Source organism: Pleurodeles waltl, chromosome 10, assembly GCF_031143425.1.
Source record: "Pleurodeles waltl isolate 20211129_DDA chromosome 10, aPleWal1.hap1.20221129, whole genome shotgun sequence".
NCBI classification, from domain to species: Eukaryota; Metazoa; Chordata; class Amphibia; order Caudata; family Salamandridae; genus Pleurodeles; species Pleurodeles waltl.
In genome coordinates this window covers 467,829,668-467,841,876 of record NC_090449.1, presented here as the reverse complement: position 1 = coordinate 467,841,876, position 12,209 = coordinate 467,829,668, and the positions used below count along the sequence as shown (strand labels likewise).

Sequence of the window (12,209 nt, the reverse complement as noted above, 5' to 3'; positions counted from 1 at the left end):
GGTTAAACTGCAGCTGGCTGTGGGGGAGATTTGTAAACCACAGGTATGTAAACACATTACATTTTCATACCTGGGCATTCAACAATTCAAATTATCAACATGATGGGATTGGGTAAAAGAGTGGAAACTTCTGCACACTGTTGGTTCATAAACAATCAGTATTAAGCACATGATATGAGCCACTGGAAGAAGATAATCTGCTGTCTGACCCATTTTTTCTGTTTGCCATATTACTTCCTCTTCTGTTGTAAGTTTTACTTTCAATTACAGGTATTGCTACCTGTTATGTCTATTTAGAAGTTTCCAAAGTCATAGTTAGTAAAATAAAATAAAAAAAAATTTTATTGTCAGAAATTCCTTTCACATATTTTTTAGATTTTGTACTCTATGACGGCTTTTCCCTTTTCTCTTTCAGAGTCCATTTTGTACTGCATTTTCAAAACAAATCAGGTTTTATAAAGCGCAAATGCTCACCTGTAAGGGTCTCAAGGCACTGAGGGTGTTTGTCCACTGTGCTTTGGTTGAAGAGTCAGGTTTTAAGGTCCTTCCTGAATTGCAGTAACATTGGTGACTGCCTGAGATGCAGGGTGTTCCAGCTGTTTGCCATGGGGTAGGCGAAGGATCTTCCTCCAGCGAGGACTTCCGTGTGCGGGGTACTTCGGCTAGAGCCTGTTGAGAGGATCTGAGATGTCTGGTGGAGAAGTAGAAGGTGATGCGGTGGTTGAGGTAGGTGAGTCCTAGGTTGTGGCGGGCCTTGTATACATGGACGAGGAGTTTGAAGTGAATTCTTTTCTCAATAGGAAGCCAGTGGACGTCTCGTAGGTGATTGGTAATGTGTTTGCAGGGGGGAACGTCCAGGATGAGTCTGGTGGAGGCATTTTGGATGTGCTGTAGTTTCTTCAGGTTCTTCTGGGTGGTGCCAGCATAGAGGGCGTTGCCATAGTTGAGTCTGCTGGTAACCAGGGCATGGCTTACGGTTCTGCAGCAGCCTTTTGGGATCTATCTGTAGATCTTCTGAAGAGGTCAGTGTGTGTAAACAGAAGGATGTGACTGAGTTGACTTGGCGGGTCATGTTGAGCGATGAATCCAGATTGAAACCGAGGTTGCATGTGTGGTTTGTTGGGGTGGAGGGTGGCTGGCGACCAGGAGTTGTCCCAGGCTTGAGGGTCCCAGGGTGACAATCTTGGTCTTGTCAGTGTTGAGCTTGAGGCAGCTGTCCTTCATCCAGGTGGAGAGGGCTTCCATCCCATTGTGGATATTCTTCTTGGCAGTTGTGGGGTTTTGAGTCAGTGAGATGATCAGCTGGGTGTTGTCTGCGTAGGAGACGATATTCAGCCCATGGTTCCTGATGATAGATGCGAGCTGGGCCATGTAGATGTTGAAGTGGGTGTGGCTCAGGGAAGAGCCCTGTGGAACTCCACAGCTGATCTCCGTAGGTTCTGACAGTTAAGGCTGGAGTCTGACTCTCTGTGTTCTTCCAGACAGGAAGGAGTATATCCACTGTAGGGCCTTTCCGTGGATGCCGGCTGCATGGAGTCTGAAGTAAAGGGTGAGGTGCGAAACCATGTTGAAGGCGGCCAATAGGACCAGTAGGATGAGGGCTGCTGTATGGCCGTGGTCGAGAAGCGCGTGGATGTCATCTGTAGCAGCGAGGAGGGCAGTCTCTGTGCTGTGGTTGATCCTGAAACCAGATTTGGAGATGTCCAGGATGTTGTTGTCCTTGAAGTGCTTGCAGAGCTGGGTGATGATGGGTTTTTCAATGGCGTTGGCTGGGAAAGGCAGCAGAGAAATAGGGCGGTAGTTGTTGAGGTCGACGGGGTTCGGCCATGGGTTTCTTCAGGAGCAAGCGGATCTCGGCGTGCTTCCGGTCCTCGGAGAAGGTAGCTGTATCTATGGAACAGTTGAGAGTGTGGCGGAGCTCAGATGTGATGGATGTGTTGGCTTTGTTGAAAATGTGGCAAGGACAGGGGTCCATAGGGACTCCGGATTGGATGCTGCTCATGATGGAGCAGGTCTCATATGTGGTGAGGGTGGTTCAGCGGTGCAGGATCTGTGACGGTCTGGAGGGTCTGAGCTGGGGCGTGTGTTTGGAGGGCTCTGAGGGCCTAGGGGTCCGAAGCTGTCATATACGTCTTCGATTTTTTGGTGGAAGAAGTTGGCTAGTCTGTTGCAGAGGTCTTGACATGGAGGGATGTTTGCCGTTTCCGTTTGGAGTTTGGCGAACTCCTTGACCACGGCGAAGAGCTCTTTGGTGTTGTGAGTGGTGGCACTGATATGGTCCTGCAGGACAACTTTCCTGGGGGTTCTGATGAGGTAGTGGTGGGATTTGATGGCAGCTTGAAAGGCTTTGAAGTCTTTCAGAGACTTGCAGTTTCTCCAACTTTTCTCTAGCCAGCTGCGGTGCACCTGGAGTCCTGGAGTGCCAGAAGGAACCAGCTGGCCGTCTTGAGGTGGTGTTTAGCTGAGGTCTTATGAAGAGGTGCTAGGGTGTTGCTGCATTCAGAGATCCATTGATGGAAGTTCCATGCTGAGATGTTGGAGTCTGTGGTAAGGGGTGGGGGAGACTTGCTGAGGTTGTTAGTGAGCTGTTCCTCTGTGATATGGTTCAATTTTCTGCTTAGGGCTTCAAGTATGCGGAGGCGGATGGTCGGTGTAGTGATGGTGAAATGAATGCAGTGGTGGTCAGTCCAGTGAAGCATGGAGGTGTTGTCGAAGGTGATGTTGTTGCTGGTAGAAAAGATGGTGTTGAGTGCGTGTCCAGCGATGTGTGTTGGCGAGGTGACCAGTTGCTTTAGTCCTATTGTGGCGAGGGTCTCGAGCAGGGAAGCGGTGTTGGTGGTATTGCGGTTGTCAATGTGGTAGTTGAGGCTGCTGAGCAGGAAGTAGTTAGTGGAGGCGAAAGCGTGGGGAGAAATTATGTCGATGATGGAGTCACTCAAGGCTGGGCAAGGGCAGGGTTGCCTGTAGACGAGGATGCCATGGAAAGTAGGCTTGGGAGTGGGGTGTATCTGGAAATGGAGGTGCTCCATGAGGGGTGTGTTCTTTCTCGTTGGTTGTCAGGCAAAGGGTGGATTTGTGTACGATGGTCAGGCTGCCACCTGGGTGAGAAAATCGGTCTTTGCAGAGTAGTTTGTAGTCGCTGGGGATGGTGGGGGCGGTCTGGTTCAGAAGTTGGGTTTATCATGTTTCGGTGAGAAAGGCAATGTCCGGGCCGGTTGAGTCCCAGAGTTCTAGGGCCTGTTTGTGGAGGGAGCAAATGTTGAGGAGGATGCAGCTGAGGCGCTCCGGGTTGGTGTTCAGTGGCTCAGTGACGGGAGGGTCTAGTGATTGGTGATGGTTGAGGGTGTGGTGGCAGTAGAGGCAGGAGAATGGTCCAAGTGTGTCTCTGGGTGATGCGGAATGGCAGGCGGTGGAGCGACCTGTGTTCAGCGCTTGGAGGGTCTCTGGATTATAGCAATGGAAGGTCAGAGGGCCAGGGTTTGTAGCACTGGGCACAGTCCAGATGCAGATGGGTGGAGACGGGCTTGCCTTTGGCGCACCAGTGGCACGGCCGCGCAGCGTCCACCATTAAGAAGGGGAGGGAGGCGGGAGGGTCCGGTCAGCTAGGAGGCGGGAGGGTGGGAATGCGCTTTGCAGGGAGAGCGGGGGTCAGGCAGCAGCGGCTGGGAACGGAACACAGGGAGAGTAAAAGGCTGAAAGGAGAGAGAAAGAGACAAAAACAAAGAAAAGAAAAAAGAAAGATGGCAAAAACTAGGCAAAAGTAAAAGTGTCAGCAAGATACTTACACACAAATGGCCACTAGGCCACCAGGGATGAGGCGCAGGCAGGAGCCTGCAGATAGAGGTGTGCTTCAAAATGAGAGTCAGGCAGGCTCTCAGTTCGAATGCAGCAGAGGCAGCAGCAGCAACAGGTGGAGCTACGCAGAGGAAAGCGAGCAGATTCTGATCAGGAGGTCAGAGGAGTTTTGGTTAATTGTTAATATGTCTGGTCCTCAAAATACCTCACACTTTTCTGTTTTTTACTTTTTTGGTATTTGTTTTTCCCAAACATACTTATCCATTGAAGAATCTTGCCTTTTATTTTGCCAGTGTACACAGACATGGATACATTACTTTTACAAGTGTAATTGTTTTATATTATTGTAACAGAAAAGATAAAAGAATATATCAAATCTAATTCATAAAATCATAATACATATCACCTGATAGACATAACATAATGCCATTAGTTAGTAACATATCAAAATTAGTTACTATAAACTATGCATGACTCAGACTCACAACAATTAATAAATATCAGGTAAATGGTTCAAAACAGTAAAAAGAAATAATGAACATTTTCAGTAGAATGTAAATAAAACATAAAGACTAAAAAGAATAATAGTTTGTTTAACAGTATACCGATTTGAGGGCACCAATTACACACATTCAGTCAATTTGATGTTACATTAATACAGAAATATACAGAACTGGGGCTTCATAGATTTACCATATATACAAAGATGTATATAAGCAAATCTGAATACTGAATCACAACCAGCTTCTAATAATGGGTTGTAGTGTGGTTTGCTGCTTTCATTTACTATATATGGCAACTGAGATGATTTAGCAAGCTATTTAGTTAAAGACTGCCAAATTCTAGATGCAAAGGTTTAACATTATATGTTTCTAATTGCTATTTCTTGCATACTAGAATCTACCAGGCCCTAAGTAATAAATCTTCAATTAATTTCTAATCTGAGGTAATAATCTCCACGCCGTTATCAAGCAATTTATCTATTAACATAAAAGATATTGATGCTTATAATATTTAGGACAGCCACCTAAAATATTAATACATATTAATACATGAACAGGGTCTTATATGTCCACTTATATCCATAATCTTTTGCAATACTTGCTTCCAAAACTGACGAATATTAGAACATTAAAAAAACAAATGCATAAGTGTACTGGGAGAAAAACCATGTGGCTAACATTTATCATATTGCAAATCCAATATTTATAGGGTTGGGCTGGTGTATAAAATTACTTAATGTAGAAAATAAAAATGTCTGAGTAGTACTAACATTCAGACCAAATCCTATCACACAAATCCAAAGACCAATTGCAATCTAAATCACTTTCCCAATTTAATTCTATACTAGTTTTATCTTGTATGAAGTCAAAATTATAAATTTACAAATACTCAAAGCCCTTTTGTCAACTAAAATATTTCTATTAGCATTCAGCTTTGTAGTGCTAACATCGTTAGGAAGTGTAAGAAGATTGTATAAGTTTAATTAATGTGTCACATTGCTTACGAAATTAAGTAGGAACTTGTATGCACGGACTAATTTGGAAAAAATACATCCACTGAATCCTTGGTTAGTGAAGAAAACATATTAATCCCACATGAATTCCACACTTTCGAAAAAATAATCTTATAAATAATTGTAATATTATTTTTATACTACAATATAGTAGATAAAAAGGATCTTGTATTGACACAGAATCAATAACCGGTCTCAACAGTCAGCTAAATAAATTAATTGTAGGACACAAGGGTCATAAATACAACTTCTGCATAAGAGAAGGGATGAACATTGTCTTGATCTAGGAAATACCTATTTTTCCCAAAGGAATCAAAGGACTAATGTGGGATTTCCAACTTCTTTCAAACAGAAAGTAAAGTGATACTAAACAAAGGCAGGAAAATTGACCCCTGTATTAGAATTAGGTTTTTAAGAATAAGTAAACAGATGCTAGTTTTTTGTTGTTGCACAGAAATGTATTAAATGAATCCACTACTTAATTAAGCACCAACCCTGGCCTCATGGGCAGTGTTTGTTGTTACTGTAATTCCAGAACTCCAGAATAGTAATCACGTTTATTTAATCACTGACCAGTTTCTTGCCCATGGTCAACAAATTCACCTGTATTTTTAGCATAAATTGTGTTAATCTTACTTTCACTTTTGCATATTGAGCTTTGTAAAAAAAAAAATCTTCAACTGATTGAAAACCCACATCCGAGAACTGTTGCAATCAAAGTGAGCATCTTGGTCATTGACTCAACTAAGAAAAAGAGGGAATTTTTCTTATTTTTATCATATAGACTCCCTTATATGGGGTAGGGCATTGCGCTTTTAAAGTTACACACAAGCACAAAGATTATTTATACTAATATCGAAAAAGATATCAGGTGCTTTTTATGCATCCTTAAATTAATGTGAGCATGTACTTCATGCTAAAATATTGTGCCATAGGCGGATTTTGCATTTCACATAATTACACACAATTGTGCATGCATGCTTTTCCTGAAAATTTGCATAATTATGCAAATGGAAACTAGGCAAATTCTGCACACCCGTGGGTTACAGTGTGGGCTGGGCTGGATCCTATGGAATTTCCTACCATCCACTAGCACCCTCCTTAGATGGTAAGACTCTCTCCCCATTTTAACAGATAAACAAAGGGCACATGTGCTACAGTTTCCAGCACTCTGCCTCTCTTTTATGGGTGTGATCAGGGCACACGTCAGCGATGGACAACAGGGGGTCACCCCACTATTTTTAAATAGGGAACTACATTCCCCTTGCATGATGAAAAGAATGAAGAGATATGTCACCTGCTTTCCTATTACTGCAGCTGCTTGCATTTATAAACACTGTCTTCACATAACCTGGCCTCAGGGTGTTTATAACCCTACCTCCCTATTCTTAGTATCCACTTCATTTTAAGAGACGCTCAGTGGGGACAGGTGGTCTCTTTGAACCACCTATCTGAGAAAGAAAAGGGAACTTCACACCACTAACTCTTCCGTCACCTTATAAACTACAACAGTACTGTCTTCTGTGCTTTGACTAGCAGAAAACAAACATGAATAAGTAGTATGTTTGAGTTTTAAAAAATATACACCCAGAACATTTTTTCTCTAAATGAAGTTAAAGTATGTTATACTGCGTTTCTCACTGTTTAAAAACAGTGCCCCTTTCAGACATTTCTGAGGTCCATTATTCAATGATATGAGGAAAAGCTAGATGTTATTCATTATGTTATATAGTTATTTATTTATATTTCCTTTCACATTTCTGATTGTGTTAACTTGAATCAAAATAGGCCTGTTCAATTTTAAGTGAAGTATGTATATTGTAAGGGAAACACGTTACCTATTGTGATATCATTGCCTGTGGTATCATTGTGAATTACATTTACCAATTAGTCCCCCAGTATTTTCCTAACGTGACAGTATGCAATGGCCTGGCTTCAAGCCACTTGGCTCCCTATCACCAACACCTTCCTTAAGGGGTAGGATCCTCTCCTCAACTTCACAGATAAACAAAGGGTGAGTATGTTTGTTAAAAGCAAGGCAACAGCAACTAGACAGGCTCAGTCTCTCATATAGAGAGTAGCTCGTATAGTGTCCAATCTCGTCACTCTGTCACAGCAAAGTGTGCTCACAAAAATTCTACGGTCACACCCAGGTAAAATAGCTGTGACTCATATTGGAAAACTAGATATATCATGGCTCACATGGGCACAAGAGGCATAATATTAATAACATGGCATGAGAGATAACCTTAGTAATCTTTTGATAACAAAACTCACCTGGGCATGGCTGCTTGTTGCATTCTTGTGTCTCCATCACCTCACTCCCACAGGGTGCTCCATTTGTGGTCCTCTCCTCACATGTTCGGTTCCGCTGCTTGTGGCCTCCACCGCAACTTGCAGAACATGTGCTCCACTGTGACCAGGGACTATAAGATGGGCACTCAAGATCGGTGCATATGAAGGTGCCGTTCTCACAGGTACTGGAGAAAGAAAGTGCACAACACCTGTTAAGTTAGGATTTGTTTTGGTTTCCAAGCATTATACGTTCTATTTATTTGTTTCTTAAGATTAGGTTTGGGGTAATATGAGTTTTTAAAATTTACACTTAGACTGGAAATAGAGAGGTGTGTGAGATGAATGAGATTACTTCTCCCTTGTCCCCTGAAATCACTCTTACCACAACCTAGCGTAACCACCTCACACCCACTCTCAATCAGTTCTCCTTTGCTGCATCTGACCTCCAGGGTCTAGCTATGAATCCATCCATTTCTTCCCATAGTTAGGTCTTCCTTTTCACTTCCTTCTCCGCTTGACATGATATCCCAAAGGTTTGTACATCAGACTATTATGCACGGAAACACAGTCTGACTTTAATGTGGTGTCCTAACTATAGTTTACCAAAATACCCCCCATTCGGTGTAGATTTTTTCATATTAACTCCAAAAGGGCTATAATTTTGTATGTGATATTTAGGAGAAATTATTTAGGTCAGATTATATTCTGACCACAATATTCCAGGACCACTTTGTCTCCCAACATTTCCCTTTCTCCATTCATTTCAACATATCAACAGTCTTCTGTTTCCCACTCCTTGGGGCTTCTTCCCTGCTTCACAGTTCATTTCTGTTACGGGATGCAGAAGGATGGGCGCAGCAACACAACATGATTGGATAGCAAGCATGCAATGAAACCAGGTGCAACCAAGGCAAATGGGAACCCCTATTGCTGGACGGCTAGTAAAATGCAACAATATACAAGGTTATGTAGGCCTCTGAGTCCCGGTGCCACAGCATCTGGAGTACCATTGGTAGCTATGTCCTTGTATGGATGTTGTAAAAGTTCCATTGAGACCACCCCCATCCCCATGGCAGGGTTAAATAATAGTTACTGGTTAAAGAAGAGAAGTATTGACATTAACAGACCATGTTCAATGCCCACCTCAAACTGAGTTACGAGTGGGTGATATTACCAGCCTTTCTCTGTCACAAACAGACGTGTGACAGAGCAATATCAACAGGCGGAAAGGAGATGTGACGTACTAGCTGTTAATTTAACACACCACAACTGATGTTTTACTAATCACAGGAGTTACAATGGACGTAAGAGAGGTTATTGCTGACTGGCATTATTGAAAATATTTCACCACTTCCCATCAGCCCATAGGCGGCACTAGTTATTCACAATGAACAAATAGTTACATAAACATATGGCTTGCAAGTTGCAACCCAAGGGTTCCACCATGCTGAACAGGCACTTAAGGAAGGAAAATGCATCAAGAGCTCACATTAACCAGAAAAAGACAGCCCTAGTTGGAGTGTAGGGTCTCCCCAAGGCCGCATGCCCATGTTGCCACTGTACCTGCTGCACTATTAATAGCTGCCCCTCAAACCTCCCCTTCCCCCCCAGCTCGGCAGTAACCCCATCCACCAGAACAGAAATCAAGGTCCCTTGCCTTAGCATGTCATGCATTCAATTTCATTGAGAATACTGTGATCTCCAAAACTGTGCTCTTTGCACACATTTTTCTCACTCTTGCAGGTTCTTTTTCAGGCCAGCTTTCTCCCTTTGTCACTTTTTTCCTACCTTTCTCTTCCTCTGCCTTTCTCCCTTTTCTGCCTTTTTCACTCTTATCTGCCTTTAACGTCTCATAAAAAGTGCCCTACAGGATGGTACAATGACTAGCAAATATTAAAAGGTATGCACATTTTGGTGCTTACCTTGCAGAAATCAGCCCAGTACTCTTTTTTTCCCCTGCTAAATGCCAAATGGTTTGACCTCATGAAATTTAAGAAGGGCAGTGTACTTTATTGCATCTGGTAATTAGTGGGCATCATGAAGCTGGCACCACTAATAATACAGAACCCCTGCGCAATCAGAAATATGCTGAAGGGATTGAAATTCTCCCCATCTCCCTCTCTCACTTATAGTGACGGCCTGAGTTTATATCAAAGATAAGTCCCTGTTCCCAAAAATTAATGAGTTCAGAGCCCACTGCTTAGCAACCACTGGCACAAATGCAGCACTGACCAGTGACATACACAATCTGTTTTGTGCAGTTTTATATGGAGCAACCTGTTGCATTACACAAGGTCACATTCATTGTTTTAGGCACAGGGAGATCAAGTGATGTGCTCAGAATCACTGGATGTTGAGTCAATGCTGAAACCCAAACCAGAATCTCTAGTTCCAAAGTCAGCAAATCTGGTCCTAGCGCTACATTCTCTGCCCCAAATGAGATGAAACAAGATCAAAAGTTATGGTTGTAGGAACTGTGGGGGCAAGTGGGATATGCCCTCCAGATTTTGGAGAGGGGGCTGCAATGGGCAATAGCCCCTTTCAGTCGCCCGCCTTATCTCACATCAGATTTCAAAGTGGAACCTGAAATGTGGCAGATAGAACATGCTTTGCTGAAGCCATGATGTCCATCAACTCTCTCTGAAGTGTAGCAACATGAGGCCCAAACTCTGTGGGTGGTCTAACACTTTTTTGTTTTGTTCACCCCTTAATGTTGGGGTACCCTCTGATAAGACTCCAATAGAAAATTAGAAAATTTAAGAACCATAATACTGATCATTAATATGAGAATGGATCGCTAGGTCTAAACTCTGTCATTGTTTGAATGTTTAAAAGCATGCTCTGAACTCTGTCTAACCCATGCTGCATGACTGGCAAAACTTGCTAGGCTGGCACAATTTTTAAAAATGATTCTTCTATAACCTCTTCTTGACTTGTGAAATGACACAACTTTCTTTAATACAATATTACCAGTATTACTTACACTCTTCCCCACCTACTAATCCGTTTTGGAATGTGCTGATGTGTATTTAGAAATTAACCTTTTTGCTTAAGTTGAAACATTAACATCACATGACGGATGTGTAGGAGGCTGGCCTGGTTTGTAGTGGGTACCTATGGTACTTACACCTTATACCAGGTCTAGTTATCCCTTATTAGTGAAATATAGTCAGTGTCTAGAAGCCAGGCTGTCTAGAGGTAGCTGTAGGCAGAGCAGCCCAGGCTGAACTAGGAGACCTGCAAAGCTCTTGCAATACCACTGTAGTCACACAATACTCACACACATGAAATACAATACGCAGTGTTACCAAAAATAAAGGTACTTTATTTTAGTGACACAAGGTCAAATATATCTTAGAGGCTATACTCCCCTAGGAGGTAAGTATTATACACAAAATAAACACTAGTAACCAAGATCAGGTATGTAAACAGTCAGAAAATAGTGCAAACAGTAAAAATCACAATAGGTTGCAATGGGCCTAAGGGGAACACAAACCATATACTAAAATAGTGGAATGTTGGTTTGCCACCTAGGCAAGTGTAGTGTGTAGAGGGGCACTGGAAGTGTAAGAAAACACCAAAGGTAATTAAAATACCCCACCCCTGAGCCCAGGAAAGCAGGAGTAAAGTACAGCAAGTCTCCTAAAACGCACTAGAAGTCGTGATAGAAGATTATGCAAAAACCAGACAAGACTGCAAGACACCAACAATGGATTCCTGGACACGAAGGCATGTGGAGAGAGGGGACCAAGAACCGCTGAAGAGTCCAGGGAGAACAGGATCCCCTGCTAACCCGGATGAAGGTGCAAAAGTGAAACCTCCAGTTGGAAGAAAAAGTCAGAAATGCATCAAAGAAGACAGCTGTGGGGTCCTGGTTGTTGCAGGAGATGTCCCACATCGAGCAGATGAATGCAGGCTGGTTTTTGTCGCTGGATTCTGCCAACAAGCCTTGGCTCACGCAAGATATGCTTTTGGCGGGAAAAGGGGCTGCCCGGGCCGAGGAGGGCCCTGGGGGTCTCAACTCAAAGAGGGAGGCAGAGGGGGCTCTCAGCAACTCAGAGAGAGCCCTCAGAAGACCAGGCAGCACTCACAGGAGTCCCACAGCACTGGGATAAAGGAGGTGCAAGTGGCAGTCTACACAGCACCACACAAGGGGATCACATGCCGCCGGAGCAAGCTCTTACCTCCACCGAATTTGGACAGCTGGACCTTTGGACCGTCAGGGTCACTTCAGTCCACCACCTGTGTTCCAGGATCCACGCTTGTCGTCAGGAGAGGGGACCCAGAGGACAGGTTGTCGCTGCAGGGAGGTGCTGGATCTGTCACTCCACAGGAGATTCCTTTAATTCCACTGGTGCAAGCTGAAGACAGGCAGTCCTCTGTGGATGCACAACCTGAAAACTGTTGCAGTTGCTAGCAGGAGCTGAAGTTAAAGAGTTGCAGTAGTCGCCTTGGCTACTTTGCTGCAAATTGTAGAGTTCCTGGAGCAGTTCTGCAGTTGATCCGACAGTAGAAGGTGAAGCAAAGAATGCAGAGGATTCCTGCTGGAGTCTTGCAATCCGAATTTGAGGAAACACCCACAGGAGAGACCCTAAATAGCCCT

At 43.5% G+C, this 12,209-nt stretch overlaps 1 protein-coding gene across 1 annotated transcript in view; it reads right to left on the bottom strand.

Moving 5' to 3' along the window:
• The window catches only part of LOC138261625 (SCO-spondin-like), a 1,514,343-nt gene that overhangs the window by 248,314 nt on the left and 1,253,820 nt on the right, over nucleotides 1–12,209 (bottom strand). The window contains exon 103 of the mRNA XM_069210750.1: nucleotides 7,589–7,791. Within this exon, the coding sequence (XP_069066851.1) occupies nucleotides 7,589–7,791 (203 nt within the window). The remainder of the gene's footprint in view (nucleotides 1–7,588; nucleotides 7,792–12,209) is intronic.